Source organism: Pavona decussata, unplaced genomic scaffold, assembly GCF_977016875.1.
Source record: "Pavona decussata unplaced genomic scaffold, jaPavDecu1.1 SCAFFOLD_254, whole genome shotgun sequence".
Taxonomy (NCBI): domain Eukaryota; kingdom Metazoa; phylum Cnidaria; class Anthozoa; order Scleractinia; family Agariciidae; genus Pavona; species Pavona decussata.
In genome coordinates this window covers 445,030-462,026 of record NW_028145657.1, presented here as the reverse complement: position 1 = coordinate 462,026, position 16,997 = coordinate 445,030, and the positions used below count along the sequence as shown (strand labels likewise).

At 38.7% G+C, this 16,997-nt stretch overlaps 1 protein-coding gene across 1 annotated transcript; it reads left to right on the top strand.

The window, feature by feature from the left end:
* The first annotated feature begins 95 nt into the window (after nt 1-95).
* LOC146456413 (splicing factor 3A subunit 1-like) lies at nt 96-15,501 on the top strand. Its single transcript, XM_085092638.1, has 18 exons — nt 96-212; nt 2,175-2,213; nt 3,119-3,250; nt 3,389-3,426; nt 3,634-3,749; nt 4,318-4,396; nt 4,658-4,738; nt 5,116-5,178; nt 6,366-6,456; nt 7,089-7,160; nt 7,882-7,958; nt 8,855-8,977; nt 9,507-9,816; nt 11,701-11,935; nt 12,534-12,745; nt 13,223-13,521; nt 14,421-14,492; nt 15,105-15,501. Exons 1-18 carry the CDS (start codon nt 170-172, stop codon nt 15,204-15,206), a joined length of 2,184 nt encoding a protein of 727 aa, XP_084948764.1. The 5' UTR covers nt 96-169; the 3' UTR covers nt 15,207-15,501.
* The last annotated feature ends 1,496 nt before the right edge of the window (nt 15,502-16,997 follow it).

Sequence of the window (16,997 nt, the reverse complement as noted above, 5' to 3'; positions counted from 1 at the left end):
AGAGCATTCGGAAACTTGTGGTAAACGTATGAATACTGTTGCCTCGTTTTCAGACTAGTACCCAGTTATCCTCTTTCCTTTGGCTGGCCTGCTTCGCCTCGATTTCATTCTAAAGAATCAAGATGGCCGCCGCGTGAAGTAAACGAAGCTAAAACGTTTCTTGGATAATATGCCGGCTATTGGAGTAATCTACCCTCCACCGGAGGTGAGAAGTATCTTTCCAAAATACTGGTTTATACTATTCGAGATTTGAGTAGACAGATGTTGAGTAGGCCCGTGTAGCACTCACTACTCATGCAATTGAAGTCGATCCAAGTTATTTATACGATTCGATTCATGAAGTGTGTCTCACATGAACATAATCGTGTAAGCTCAAATTCTTATGCGAACTTTGTGTTGTTGGTGAAACAGTCATCTCCTGATCTTGGCAATTAATGACTGAGTGTTTTATTCATATACGCATACAAGGAATGTGAACTGTTATATTTCATTGGACAAGAAACATCATTTGTCCAATCAGCAAATTATGTAGCAATGAAATTTCACTGTTTGGGAGTCATTCGATGGCATAGTTGCCTGTAGTTTCACTACATTTCGATAACTGATATACATGTACACCAGTATAATACTTTAGATCAATTTATTTCTTACAGTGGGTCAACATACATACAGAAAACAAACTCATCTTTGGAATGGTAAAGAATCGCAATTTTAATATGTAGCATTGCAATGCACCCATCAATTTGAAACTTCATCATCCCTCTCACTCCCCTGGGCAACCCCCCCCCCCCACCCCCTGGCATTTGAACTTTTAAAAATTTAGTTTGTTCAAATATTTTTTCTCTCACGACCAAAAAGCCATACAAATACCCTACCCTGAAGTGATCCAAGACCTCACCTCAAGAACAAAATCAGCTTCAGTCAATCACTTGTCATGTTTTGCAACAGTATTTCCAAAACTATTTTGAAGCCATTATTTTTAGTGAGCCATTCACTCAGAAAGGCAAAATCCTGTCCTTGAAATACTCCTCAACTCCCAAAAACCAGGAAATAAACCCACTCACAAATTTCAGTAGACAAAAAGAAAAATCTGGTACAAATTTCCCTCTCCTGGGGCATGGTATAGTAAATAAAAAAATTATGGTCAAATGTCCAGGGTAATTATGCCCAGGCGGTGCAGGAGGGGGGATGTTGAAGGTTAAAACCGATCGGTACATAACGAAATGACCTGCAACAAAACAACTTTGTAGCAAAACCAACAGATACTGATGGTATTATTTTCACAGACTATACACATGCCCATGTAGTTCCATGCATAAATTTAAACTTAAAATTTTTACTGGACACTTTTTTTAAACTTTGAGAAGCACAATAAATAAATTATATATAAGAGATAAATTGTTTGTATTAAACAAATAGGCAAGTGTTTCAGTGACTGACTGTAAATATAAGGCACTGTTTCTGTCATTGACTATTTGTGTTTTGACCTCTCATTGAAGCAGCGTGCAAAGAAAGTCGTGTCCGATAGCCCGCGGCTAGTGGATTTTGCGATCGGGCTAGTGGATTCTGGCCATCTCTTGCCCGACAGGCAAGTGAAGTTTTTTGGGAATCAAAATTAAAAATTTACTGTAAGACATACGTTTTTAACTTCCAGGTAGATCTATGTGAACTGAAAGCCGTTTTTCAAGCTGATCTTACAAAGGGGAATCTTTTGAAAAAAGTATTGCATTACATTTCATGCCTGACATATAAATGCGTGAAATTTTTCCTTTGTAGTCTTGTCCACGCAATCTTCAAGCAAAAATAATTTGAAATGTGACTTACTCTTTGCATGCATTTTCACAAAGACTTAATACATACAATGTAAATCAGTTAGTCACGTCAAGTAAGGAATAGACCCATGCCCCTTACTAGCTCGGTCATGGGACAGATGATGGCTAGATTTTGTAACTTTTACAGCCTATAAAAAGTCAAGATTTGGTTGAAAAAAGGAGCAAAAAGGCTCAATGCGTTTCGAACAGGTGCAAAGATTTATTTAAGTGAAAAAAAAATTGGGGGTTATGTGCACTTTAAGTTGATCCTACATGAACCTACATGTACATGACTTGTTGATGTATTTAAATACTTATAAGTGATTATTGGTAGCATTCTTGTATCCTTAACATTGCGCTCAGATATTGTTGATAAGACTGCAAGCTTTGTCGCAAGAAATGGTAAGTAAATTATATTGTTTTAACCAATACTGTTAGTACATGACTGCTTTCAAGGGCATGAAACCGTGACGATTTGAAACCCTGTTCATGTAAACGCTGCCTAATAGAGTGATACTGTTGGTTCAGATAGATCTGTATTATACATGTAAACTGTTGGTTGTATATGAACCTACATGAACCTACAGCAAGTTTTCTTTTTAACAATTTAAGTTCTTCCATGCGCTCAACAACATGGAGTTGTTCTTGCGCTGAGCGGGTTCTACAAGAAAGTCGACAAGTGTAGTCATACTTTGTCAAACCCTTCTGAAAGGCTTTTCCCAGGCAATTCAAAAGAACAATGAAAGATCAACAATACGAAAACAATGAGCTAGCTCATACATACTAATGCGTCTGACTAGACGCGCATCTGCAGATTTTTAGACGCGTATACGCGTCTGCAGCAGACGCGTTTTACGCGTATGTTTTGGTTCGCTTAATTCTGGCCTGCACTGTAAGAACTAAATCTAACTGTACACTGTTGAGTTTACAAGTATAGGGTTTAGCACTCCATAAGACTTTTCTGTACCCTCTTTATAACATTTACCTAGTGTGCATACAATATTTATTAAATTACTTGGCAAACATTGAAAAAGAAAACAAATAAACAAACAAGTAAACAAAAAGGTGCTGTTTTTCAATTGAAAAAAAAAACAACAACAAAAAATTGCTGTTTTTCAATTGAAAACAATTTAAATTGAAAAAAAAAAAGGGTCCACCAGGTATAAAGATGTTGCTATTACAAGTCGTGCTTTATACTCTCCCAAAGAGTGCTCAATTTGAATGAACTGCGCATTGTATGTGAATCTATTGTGAACCCATCATGTAACTAATACTACATAATTATGTGTGCTTCATTGCTGTGTTAGGTCCTGAATTTGAGTCAAGAATCAGACAGAATGAAATAAACAACCCTAAGTTCAACTTCCTCAATCCTGGAGATCCCTACCATGCTTATTTCCAGCAAAAAGTTGCAGATATAAAAGAACAGGATGACAAAGGTGAGATTGATGGATGCTCAGTGCTTACTAGACTAGACTGCTCACGATACAGTACTTACTCAAGATGCTGGTGGTACATGTATGTGATCGTTCGATTTGTTGCCACATATTTAACCACAAATATTGTATTTTGAACAGCTCAAGAGCTCATCCCAACAACCCCTGCCCCCCAAAAGGTAAGGATGTACTTCTATGACTATCATTATTTGTAGAGACACTGTACATTGTGTTATTATGATTGCAGTTAATTTGTTTAGCAAGTTCTTGCAACAGTTCAAGAGAGCTGAATATTTATCTAGACCATTGCAAATTATAGTTATGTTTTGTACTAACCACTTAATACAGAAGTTATTTTGTTACTAAATTATTCTTTTCTATTTCAGCCTAAACCCTTGATGCAGCAGACTCCAATGATTGTTGCAGAACCACCAGTTCCCAAAGAACCTCCACCAGAGTTTGAATTCTTGGCTGATCCACCAACCATATCTGCATTAGACCTGTATGTACATTTGTTTGCATTGAAAAGACTAAGAGTTAATTTTTCTTGCAGCTTGTCTTACATAAACACCAAGAAATAAAAAAAAAAAAAAAAGCTGCTGCGTATTACCGGTACAGTATTATTATTATTATTATTATTATTATTATTATTATTATTATTATTATTATTATTATTATTATTATTATTATAAAAATTGGATAACGATAAAAATGTGAAAACCAACAAAATGCTAATTAAAAAGTCCATGTTTTTTTGCATCAGCACTGGTTTACAATGTCCGGACAATGTATTGTTGTACACGCCATCAGTATGCCATGAACAAGAGTCTGGCACACTGGCATGACTTGAAGTGTTTGGTACATTAAGTAGGTACAATATGCATAATTTTATACAGAAACCCTGTGTCTCTGAGAAATTCTTTTGGTTGTCCGTCTTATGTCCATAATACTTATAAGTTGTTCCATTGTTAAAGTTGTTGTGCATGTTACATTGCCTATGTAATGCCTTTTCACAAGCAGATATTAAAAATGAATTTTTCCTGATTAGAAGTGTTTTGTTATTTTGGTAGGAATATTGTGAAATTGACTGCACAGTTTGTGGCAAGAAATGGGAGACAATTTCTAACCAATCTTATGAATAGGGAGCAGGTACAGTGGGCATATTATGCATTGTAGTTTATTACCATTCATTCTGATGTGTACAGCTGTGAACAAGTTACAATCGACATTTACTGTACAATGAACAATCTCCAGTTATGTTCATGCACATTGAATTGTATGTTGTTCTTTTTATTGTTTATAAGAATTTTTGCATACATATTATCACTCATTCTTTGCTTATCATGTCCTGGTTTTGAACAGTGTAATGTTTCTTACTAAGATTTACTGTTCCAATGGTTTTGATTGCAGAGGAACTATCAGTTTGACTTCCTACGACCTCAACACAGTTTGTTCAACTATTTCACTAAGCTTGTTGAACAGTATACAAAGGTAAGACCTCAAATAGAACAATACAGTAATCTATTTTTTTAATGAAGCACAGTTAGTCACATAGAAAACATTATCCAAAAGCTTTTTGCCTGAAGTAAAAAGAAGTTTTCAATTTCTGAAGCGCAACCAGCAGATCAGTATTAACAGCATTGAAGGAATCAAAGACCACTTGCGGAACCTCCAGCAAGCTACTTGTAGAATGCACATATGGGTTGGGTATAATGATACACTTTATTTAGAGAGGGTGGCACGGAATAGTTGAGGTAACTAATAAACTTGTGCCCCTCCATCTAAAAATGGGTAAAAAAAAATTGGGTATGCCCCAAGCCCTTCAATTGTTATTAAATAAATATAATGTTTGATTTCTCACTGGCCAGGTGTTGATTCCACCAAGTGATGTTAAAGAGAAGCTGTTGAAAGATGCAAATAATCCCAAAGAGGTACAAGAAACAGCAATGGGTGTTAGCAATAGTTTCCTTGTAATTTATAACAGCTTAATATGTACATTGATATTTTTGGGAAACAAACTTTCATCCTGCAGCTATATAAATGAAGTCTACAGAAAGAATTTATTTTTAAATATTTGTTTGATCAAATCTTTGTGATGTGATCCTTGTTTCCCTTATTAATTTTTCTTTGCCAGGTTTGAGACGTGTAAAAGTGTGGAATTGCATTTCCGGTGTGGATATACAATAGAATGCAAGGCAGGAGAGTGGGGATAGTAAGCCTATGATGTCAATACATGATTGCTAGTTCCCATGGCATTGTTTCTCTGTTCCTCAGTTGTTTTTTGTGTGCAAAGGAAGAAAACTGTGTGGATGAAAATGTAACTGGGAATGTTGAATGCTCAGAATGAAACTGAAGAATATAGAAAAGCCGTGAAAGTGGCAAACCTGTAATCACATCACAGCTATGTAGTACTATCCTCAGTATCCCATATTGCACAGTATTATATTCCACCGGAAGTGAAATTCCACATTTTTACAGTCTGCATACACCTCAAATCAAAAATGAAGGGAAGAAAATTGATTACTAAGGATTTTTTTTCTATTTTTATATGAGAACAATATGAAGACTTGATCAAGCAAATGAAAAAAAAAATCTGCCATATACACTTTAAATGTTATTGGGCTGCTTAATACAATGCAGTTAACCCTATGGAATGACTTGAAACACAAAATGTACTTGAAAGTTAGGGTGAAAATAAGTAATGCATACATATGTAATGTTCACATGTAGGACATTATTTGTTCATGTATGAAGGAGATGTTTATTCAGACAACTGAGATATTGTACAGCCTCTATGACAGGATTATTTTGGGACATGCCAGTGCTGCTTTAAGTTATCACCAGCTCTGCTTTGCATTCACATTCTGGCTATAATGAAGTTGCCACCCTGCAAGGTGTAAAGCAGACTGCCTGAATTTTTGCCTCAATATAGCATACTATGTTTAATGCCATCTGTGTTTTAGATTTACAACCCCCATGATCATTGAAATAGGGAGATACTGCAAATGTACATGTATTATTGTAGAAGATTTTTGCAATCTGTTTCTTGTGATTTCTGACAATTTGGCTTTTAACTTAAATACATAATTATGTTGCAACTTGTTATGGCCTTTTGCAGATTTTAGATCGTGTCATGTATCGTGTAGAGTGGATAAGACACCAGGAACGAGAAAAGAAGAAGTTGGAGGATGAAAAAGAAAAGGAAAGAGGTCAGTTCAACAATGTGAGAATATTTGCTTTTGGAAGGGAGAGGGAGAGAGAGGAAGTTTCTGTTTTTGCTTCCCTTGTTTACATGTGTACATGTATCTTTTTTTTCCTTGCCTAACTACAAAACTGAAGAAAAAAAAAATGATGAAAATTAAGGTTCACTGATACATGTGCATGTAAAGTCATAATTATTGTTACAGTAGCTGCATGTAGTTATTTGAAAGTATTTGAATTTCTAAAAAAAAAAGCATGTCTACCTGCTTAGTACTATAGAAAGATCTCAGTTGTTGTACTGTTAATTCAACAAAAAGTAAAGTGTTTCAAGGATTTTAACACAGCAACTCATATGTTTTGATCAGGTGAAGAAAATCTGGACTGTGTTGTTTTGTATATCAGAAGGATCTTCCTGTTACTTTTGTTGCAGCTGAAAGTTTGCTGAGGTGAAGTGTCCCAAGCTCACAACTCAGTAAACCAATATTTTTTTTTACATCTTTTTTGTTTCCATGCAAATCTGGAATCTCTAATAAAGCAAGGAGAATTAGATTTAGAATAAACTCCTATGTACACATGTACAATGTATGTACTTTGGTAAGTTCCTGTGTTCTTATGCAAGTAATGCTTTCTTTGTCTACAGTTGCTTTTGCCCAAGTAGACTGGCATGACTTTGTTGTTGTGGAAACAGTAGACTTCAAGGACAGTGAAACAGGTTGGTATGGTTTAGTTACTGTGTGATAACAGGGTTAGTTTGTAAAGGAAATGCGCTGCTGTGTTGGTTGAGGAGTAGAAACGAATGTTTAGTTTTAAATGAGAGTTGATAAAATCAGACATTAGTTACTGTATGACTTATGTAACAAATAATAGGCACTAGAGCTTTTATGTAAACCAATGTTAAAACCCTCACCGGTATAATTTTGACATCTCCCTTACATGTATGTGGCCAGTGAAGTATGCCACCTTGCCACCTATGTAAATGTTACAGAGGTTTGATTGTACACTGTACACATGGTAATCCAGGGTGAACATTTTATTGCAAGAGGAACAGAAAATTTTGTTCAAGCAGTCATGGTTAATATTATATGTAGTTGCCAAAGCAATCATAGTTATTCAAGGAAAAAGATTGATTAGTCTCTTACTACGTAATTATGGAAGTTTTGTGTTAGGGTTGTTCCTCAACAACATAGAATTTGCGTTTTAGACTTTTGATATACAGTTTTAGCAAACAAATTAAGACATTATTATCATCTTCATCACCATCATCAGTTGTCGTCACAATTGCCATCATCATTGCTTGGTTGAAATTCTTTGTTACTTTGTGCTAATCTCTTTTACCTCTTGAGTTGATCCTTTTGACTTTGGAAAAGAGGAAAAGATTAGACTGTTGTCACAGACATTTTACACTGCTTCTATGTTGGTTCTGTTTCCTGTAGCTAACTTACCACCACCAGTGAGCAAGGAACAGCTTGGAGCACGGGTATTGGCACAGGAGCGATATGAACAGATACAGGTTAAAAAATGTTGCTTTCTCTCTCTGTGCAAGTGTTACAGTAAGTCTCCCATCTAATAATGTTGGCCTAAAAGAATTACAGGTCCACCCTTCAGAAAAAATGTAGACTGAGCAACTGTCAGTACCACAAAAACGTCATGTTGAGCACATGTACAATGTACTTGTAAAGTCTATAATTTTATCAATACCTACAGGTATGATCACACATGATGACTTCATTCAGAGACTATAGAGCATAATAAACAGTACTTCAGGAATTAATTACTGCGTAACAGCTTTTGCTTGAATGGTTATGTTTCCTTATTAAATGTTTTCATCCACATAATCAAAAATTAGAACCAGCTAGGGAGAGGACATTATGCCATACTAAAGGAAAAATGTGTTCAGTGGCTATGCTTAAATGCTCATATTGTGATTTCATTGACAAACTAAAAATTAAGGTATATTCACCCTAATAATACAAAACATAATGATTATGTACTGTTATGGGAAAGTGTCCTGTCAACCAGTGGCTACATGTATGCTTACTGTTACATACCATGTTTGCTAGAGGTACATCTTGCACAGACCTGGATATTTAAAGTTGTTATGTGCAATCTGAAATCCTTCTAAGCTAAACAGTGCTCCATGAAGGTACAGTACAGGTATCCGTGGACTCCAAAAACAGGACAGTTTTGTCCAGCATAGCTTTCATTTGTATGTACTGTGAACTTTTGTTATACTTGTAACACCAGAATCAAAATTTCTTGTCTGTAACATAGAAAATCCCTGTTGAACTTATTTTCATTAATTCTTGTTCTCCATGACTTAATCAACTCTTGCCCATAATAACAGATTTGTAGTTAGTATTAGTAGCTTTCAGTGAGTTATCAAGTCGTTTTACATGTATTTGTTAGGATGAAGGAGGTGCCCCTGAAGACATAGAAGTCAACATGGATGTGGAGATGGAAGTGGATGAACCCGAACCCCCAGTCCTCCCTCCTCCACCCCCTCCACCTCCCTCTAAGGATCCCAGTGTGGTAAGTCAAGTTTCCAAGCTATTCTATGTACCGTACTTGCTTGGACCATGGTTTTTCCAGTGTTCAAGGTAATTTTCTTTCTTACCTTTCCTATCAGACCTGTACTTTGGTAGGACATAATAATTGGTCAGGCATTAATTTTGTCATCTTAGCATTTGGCGCATTCCATTTTAATGGTTGTGGTACTAAATGGTTTTTAACCCATTAGTGCACTGGTGAAAGGGCAATTTGATCACTATAATAAACAAAAACAAAACAAAAAAAATCACTTTTATCTACCCTCAGTTGTTTGCGATTACACAAATTAAAGTAGTATTGAAATAGGGTATGAAAGCAAACATAAATTGAGACAAATCCGAGAAGAAAAAAAAACCGGCCTAAAATTCGACATAGGTCGGTTATGCTCTCAGCCCTTCAATTGATGTAAAATTCATTTTCTGTTGCTAAGATCAAGAACAAACAAAGATTTTACAGGCAAATAGCCATTTTACTTATTATTTCTAACGTACATACATTTTGTATCTTGTAGAATAATCTGGACTCCAACGAGGTGCCTCTTCCACCGATCCCGTTAGAGCCTGGACCCAAACCACCACTGCCTCCCACAGCCCCTGGTGCAAATATCCAAATCCGACGAGGTTACGATCCCAAGGCACCAAAGGCAGCTGCACCTCCTGTGCCTTCAGATAAATTCCTCATCTCACCCATCACAGGCGAGCGTGTACCTGCAGAGAACATGGCTGAGCACATGAAAATCAGTCTGTTGGATCCACGCTGGAGGGAACAGAGGGATCGAGTGCTACAGGAAAAGAAAGAACAGGAACAGGTCTTCGCTGAAGGTAAGACGCCTCTCTATAATGTAAGTGTTGTATTTTCTTTCACTGCGTCCAGACCTGTTTTGTTTTATATTGATAAAGACAAAGTTGTTTTTATGCTTGTTTTCCGCTGTTAGCCTTGATCTTGACAAGCTGCAAAAATTTAAGACTGCTTTCAGTCTCTCTTCTGCTCGAAAATCTGCGGAGAAGAACGCCGGCGGAAACTGAGCGAGTCGGACGCTCCTCGAACATCGTACTTGCTCATTTTTTTTTTTTTTTTTGCGTTCCTTCCCACGCATTTCGAGCAAAAGCGAGACTGCTTGCTCTGGTCAAAAATGTTAACTATGTTTAAGTAACTAAACCAATACAAGTTAACTTAGAGCGATTATCAATTAGATGTCAGTGTCGTAAAACCAAACCCTAAACAATGGACGGAAATGGCGCAATGAACCAATCGGAATTTGAAGACAGTACATGTAAACTGCGCCACGCGTGCGAGTAAGACGCGATTAGTTTTGATTTTGCTTCTCATTGGTCAAGTTCAGAAACTGGCGCGAGTTTAGCTAATTAATCACAGAGCGCAGTAAAGTAAACGCAAAATTACTTTTGACACTAAAGTTAAGCCGCTCCTAGTGGTCAGGGTAAGCGTTCACGTCAAGTATTTAGTCAGCATTGTGCGCATTGTTTTCATGTTATTAGGGACCTCCAGATTTGACTACGAGTACAAGATGGAGTAAAAAATACGACTTTTCCAATCTAGTTTGCGTGGCTTAGATAACCACTCGTCACACCAATCTTGTTTCTTGGGTCTCCTTGTCCGCTGGTAAACAACGGGAAGGACTGATTTGAAATTTGAAAGTCGCACTCGTACTCTGATCTGAAGGTCGCTATTTAGTCACAGTGTGTTACAACAAAATAAGAACCTCCTAGCCGTCTCTGTTATCGGAAGTGCTATTTTTCTCTTTTGGCTGTTTTTTTTTTTCTTTTGTTTGTAAATTTACGCCAAAAATAAAAAAAAAAAATTGACTAGCCCTTTGTAGCCGGAACTTCCTCAACGTCAACGTTCTCCTTGTTTCACCATTAATAAATCGTTAACGATAACATGCGTATCCTTCTCAGTGTTCTCCTATATTTCTTGAAGCACCAGTTCGGAAAATTTGTTTAAAATCAGCCATTTTATCTCTGGTCATCATTTCCTTTATTCTCATAACCTGAATGTTTAATCAAGCAGTGATATTGTAGGGAGAAGCTGGATGCTTTGTCACTATACAAAATGCGGTTCCTGTTACACCAGTATGGCCGTTAAAGTTTGCAAGGTGTCAAGCAACTACTACACAATAGCCTCCTTTCGAAATATTAAAATTCGACTTGATATAGACGTCCAGAGGACACAAACAACAGAAATGAATAAACATGATTGTTCAATTTGCTTTTTTGTGTCCTCTTGGCCTCATTGCCAAGTTATATCGAATCGAGCCTATTGTAGTCTTAGCATCTACGGAGAACTCCAGTTTTAGCGGAATATTTATAGACCATCATGTGGTGATGCAATGTGTTTGCTACACACAAATTTATACCGATACTCTTGGGTTAAAAGGGACTATGCTACCCGCGGCGCATGCGCGCGTTGATGAGAATCACTTTGAAATCGTTAGCCCAACTTTTTCAAATACCGTCGGAGAGTTCAGGAAGCTGTTTTCATCTGTTTGAATCCCGTTCATTTTCAGAAAGTTAGCTGAATGTTCTATTTAGAAACGTTCTTTAGTAATTACAGAAGCTGTTTACCGCGACGAGTTGTATACAATTAGTCGCAACTGGACTCTACTGCGCATGTTCCCCAGCTGACATAGTCCCTTTAAGTGATGCAATCAAACCTTGATTCCTCTTGCCGTACTTGTCATTTGCCAGGCATGTCCATTGGAAGCAGTCTGAAGCAGCTTGCTGAGCGTCGTACAGATATCTTCGGTGCAGGAGACGAGGAAACGATGATCGGTAAAAAGATCGGTGAAGAAGACATCCGCAAACCAGAGAAGGTGACTTGGGATGGTCACACAGCATCCATGGCCGCCACCTCTCGCTTGGCTCAACAAGGCGTCACTTTGGAACAACAGATTGAAGCGATACACAAGTCCAAGGGACTCATGTGAGTAACAAGCGTGTTACGGTCGCAGCAGACTCGTTACCAGGGTCTGTCCTTACACCTTGCATGATTCCGCGGCGACCCTGGGAATGAGTTTGACGGTTTGATCGGTTTAGCTTTGTTTATGCCTTTGAACTCTAGAGTCGAATTATCGAATCTTTAATCTCGTTTGCGAAAATGAGCAAATACGATAAATAAATAGACTGTCACGTCTCTTGAAAATTGAAGGAGGAATTAAATGTTGCCAAGAAAGGCTACGTTCGTATTCAAAGAGTCTACAAGTGACTATCTTTTGCGACCATTTGAAATAGTTGAGAACTGTACACCTGCAAAGCTATGCTAGAAATAAATATTTTATCAAAACAACTTGTAAAATATATTCCGTATCTCAAAATCTTAAACATTACTCTTACACCACCCGGCAATTTCTCGTTAATTCTTATGTTCTGAATGAGGCGTTTCAAATGTCTTCAGCTCGGCCCCGTTTTCGTGACAAAAAAAGCCGTCCTCATCTTTTAAAAATCTCCAAAGGGGACTTTTAATTCTAAATGACTGTCAGTCTGACCGGTGTTTATTACATGATGTATGATGTTTTTTCCAGGCCGTCGGAAGAGAGAGAACGAATCGGTCCAAAAGTACCTGGTCAGGAAAAACCTGAAACAAGTAGAATACCGACAACAGCTATCCCGCCCCCTCCCTCGATGAGTGCAACGACTATGACGCGCGCACCTCCACCACCCCCCTTGTCAACAATGATGAATCTACCACCCCCTCCTCCCATACTCCCGCCTGGTGGACCACCACAGTTTTTAGGTGAGGATGACGAGTATTTCAATGAACTGAGTAAGGTTTTGTACAATCGTTTGGCTTAATACTTTATCTCTTCCTCCTCTCCTAATGACTGTATTTATACGGATGAATTAGAACATGTTAAACGGCACTGGAACCTTCCTGGAGTCGACAGTCTGTTCAATTTTCAATTTTCGTCAAGTGCTAACCGCGCTCGCTCTACATATGTATTCTAAGACGACTCTTAAACGTTTTAGGCAGAATTAACCATTTCTCTAAATTCCTTTGTCTTATAATTCCCAGAAGAGTTTTAATGAAAAGAAAAAAGTCTTACCCCGTACGTACGCTATGCAGTTCGGTTAGAATTTTGATGTGTCAAGGGTTGGGTTGTTGCACGAGGCATTGTTTAGGCAATCCCATGTAATAGCTTATCGTAAGCAGTTTTCAGATACATTGATAACCATTGCTATTAACTCAGTTATTGTACTTGTTTATCCCTAGGTGTTCCACCTCCCCCACCCCCGGGTGGACTCCCAAGTATGCCGCCTCCCCCGTTTGTGAACCCCAACCCGCCTGTTGCCCCTCCGATGCCAAGCAAACGCGACGCGGAAGGAGACGATATGGGCGGTAAGAAGTCGAGAGCTGAGCCCGCGGAGGCAAATCTTATCCCTGAAGACATATTCCTCTCATCCCACCCCAACCCAGTCTCATTTGGTGTCCAGATCCCTCATATGCCAGATAAGACCGAATGGAAACTGGACGGCAATACCATCAGACTTACGTTGCCGCTAACAGATCAGGTCAGTGTTGCACTTGTACCGAGGCTACTCTAGCGTACCAGCAAGCTCTCTATTAAGTCAGCCGCAAGAGGATTGGGGCGGGGGCGGTTCGCTTCGCTCGCCGCTCGCGCACCAAATACATGTCTCGTCTGCAGGCTAAGGTTATTCACCTTTTGTTTACTGATCTTTTCATTCAAAAAAGGAAGATTTACACAGCTCCAAAGAGAACAAAGTTCTGAAACTCTTCTTTGTGATTAACTATGAACTCCAAATCTGCAATACGTTGTCTTTACATGAGGCTTTGTGTGTCTGCGGGACGGAGGTCCCGCTACGTTGTTTCATTTGTACAATGATTTTAAGTTTATTGTATTTATTTGTGGCCGTTAAAAACGTGAGCACTTTTCGTGAAACGACACCGACACACGGGTTGTTTGGTCCGAGAAGGTTGCGAATGACGCAAAAGGGAGAAGAAAGGAGAAACAAGGGAGAAGAGAGAGAACAAAAACACTGCACGACCTTATGTTTTTATATTGGCGACTTTAAGGAAAAAAAACAACAACAACAACAATAGCAGCAACAAAAGAAACATTCACACCGAACTCTGAAAGAAGCGTGACCTGGGCGGTCCCGCTTTCAAAAATTCAGCTATTTTGTATACTGTATATATATATATATATATTTTTAAAAGGAAATGTCCTAAACGACATCCACTGTTATGATGTTTTTCATAATAGATAGAATAAATATACTGTGTTGTTACCGTAAGCCCGCTTATGCCGAAAACAAACAAAAACCAACGAAAGAAAACAAAACAAATGTAGCTTTAAGGATTTATTCAGCAAGAATCTCCTTAAATGGGTCATTAGCTCTGTATTTCGTACTTTACTATTAACGTTTCTCGCTGTTTATTGTTTTGTTAGGTTTCTGTTATCAAGGCCAAGCTTCACGAGATTACCGGAATGCCAGCTGGAAAGCAAAAACTACAGCTCGGGGTAAGAAATGTCATAATCGTAAAATCAATGTCATTTATCAATGTCTGTTGCTGGTGTTGTTGTTACAGCTCTGTAAAGTTTACCTTCATACCCATTTCTTGTCCAGTTAATTGAAATTTCACGGTTCCTGTGAGCGAAAGGGTAACTCTGGTGAATTTTGAGGTAGCTCAATAGTAAGGATTTCCGGCGGGATGATGATTTCAATATACTGCGGGGTCGGGGGCGTGGGAGCGCAGAGAAAAGTGCTCTACTAATGTGATGAGTGCTGTAGGTTTAGTCTTCTTGTCAAGTATCAAACAATTCAATTATATCTGTGGCGTCCGTTACTTTATTTCTTATTTTCGTGTTTACAATGTAATGCGGTTTTGGTTATTTAATGTTTAAAGGCGCAACAGAAGTACTGTTCGCACCCTTCTGTGCCCAAATCTTGTGTTTGACGTGTTTACTGTTTCTTTTGACGTGGAGCTCGTTGTCCAGGATTGGCAAAACAACTCTCAAAATAAATGGGTAGTGGCAAATTGTTCAGTGTCATGCTGCTTGTTGGGCATCTCCTATAGGTGTATTAGGACATTACCTTGTTAGTTTCTTACCTAAGTTGTTTGATCTTTACAGGGCATTTTTATCAAGGATTCCAACACGCTGGCGTATTACAATGTCATCCCTACCAGTGTCGTGCAGCTACAGCTCAAGGAACGTGGAGGAAGAAAGAAATGATTGAACGCGAGCTGGATTCATTTATGTTGTTTTATATTTTCCCCTTGTCTGTTCAACCGAGAAGGCGAAAGTTACTCGTATTTATCGTAGGCATGCACTTTCCGCCTCTTGCTCTTTAAAAACAGTTTGCTGGGCTTCGAGATATCCATTTGAAGCTCGAATTAAGTAGAAAGAAGTCATTTAACGTGAACTGTGATGTGATTCGTCCTTTTCTTTTGCCCCGACTGCAATTTGCTTTGTATTTAAAGTTAGCAATCCAGATTAAATGGTTTGAAATAAAATTCGTCGATCTTGATTGATTTGGCTACTGTGCATAATTCTGTAATTTTGCCGAGCCCTAAGCTCAACCATTGAAGTCCTGCTCGTTCCACAATTCTTATTTTGGAACCAGAACGAGAGAGGTTGTCTTGGCCTGCCGTCCCCTCCCCCACCTATGAGTTTGTTGCTGTTGTTCCGGCGTTTGCGTGACAAAAATACCCACGGAAACTCCTCGCCATACAGGCTACAGTTTGTCACTGATCACTCGCTGATGTTTACGGATGTCTCGGGAAACAATCCCATTTATATAACTTCTAACACTGGTGAGTCTAGACTGGGCATCTCCTTCGCTGTTCTCTTATTTTCTTTTGGTGATGCCAAAAGTTACGCAATTAACCCAAAAAGCAGTAGACTTGAGCTCAAAGCCATACCATACTCTGACTGTACTGAAAGCCTAAGCATCGCTTTTGGGGAAAATGTGTTGGTCAGGGTGAGAGGAAGGGGTACTGTGTATTTTCGATAAGTAGAAGTATAAACAAGAGACCAAGTATGGAATATTTCTTATCCCCCACAAGTCGAAATATTTACCCTTTCTTCAATAGAGTAATATTCTAGGCGTTAATCCGTAACCACCGAGGGAAAACGAAAACATTTCTGAGAGTTGGAGCGGATTGAAATTTGAGGGCAAAAAAGTGGGTAAACGTTGTCCGCGTGACTCGTATTTTTGCACCAATTCTCCCTTTTGTCTCATACTTCTGAAGCTTTTAAGATTCACAGATTGAAATACTAACAGACGAACAATTTGCCTACATTAGTACCTTTAGTTTTTGTATTTACATAGTCAGATCATCCCTATTTTTATTTGTTTGGATTTATCCTTGGGTGGTTTCAGTCTGAGCTGCGAAAAGATGCTTTTTTTCCTTCACCTTTTGTGTCACTCGGCCGGCTCAGGGGATTATGTATGATTGGCAAGGAAATTCCGTTCAGCAGTCTAGACGATTGAAACACAAAGTGCAATTCGCTTCTTGCAGCTATGTTCAATTGTAAAAATCGGCTAAATCAATCTCCCCTACTCCGCGCCAGACGAGGAAGATGCGCGAGACTAGCAATTTATTTTTCCGCGCGCGTTTGCGTGTCCGCTCTCCGTATGGCCCGTAAGGAGGTGGGCAAGGTGTTACAACATGATTCTAACAAATTAAACCAGACTATTGCTATCAGTATTTGTCATGGACGTCTATCAGTGATGGCATTGTTTTTCAATCCATCCGCATAAAAAATTAAAGCCGATCTAAAACTATTGCTTTCAGATGCCCGCATATTGCCAGGGAGGCACCGTTGTTCGGTGGGGGCTTTGGGCGGCGGATTTGGGACCAGTGGGAACGCTGGCCCACATGTATAACTGGACTTTTCTGTGCAGAAACCAGACTCACACTAGCTCCTACAGCGGCCGTCAACATCCATGATCTCTGCAAATATTCCTCGGCTGTTTGGGCGCACTGCGATTGCGCTGGTCAGTTGTAGCGTGGTCTCTTC

Coding starts and splice junctions, on each gene's coding strand:
- LOC146456413 (XM_085092638.1), top strand. CDS start 170: ATGCCGGCTATTGGAGTAATCTACCCTCCACCGGAGGTGAGAA. Junction 4,739..5,115: donor TTGTTGAACAGTATACAAAG/GTAAGACCTCAA, acceptor CTCACTGGCCAG/GTGTTGATTCCACCAAGTGA. Junction 9,817..11,700: donor GGAACAGGTCTTCGCTGAAG/GTAAGACGCCTC, acceptor GTCATTTGCCAG/GCATGTCCATTGGAAGCAGT.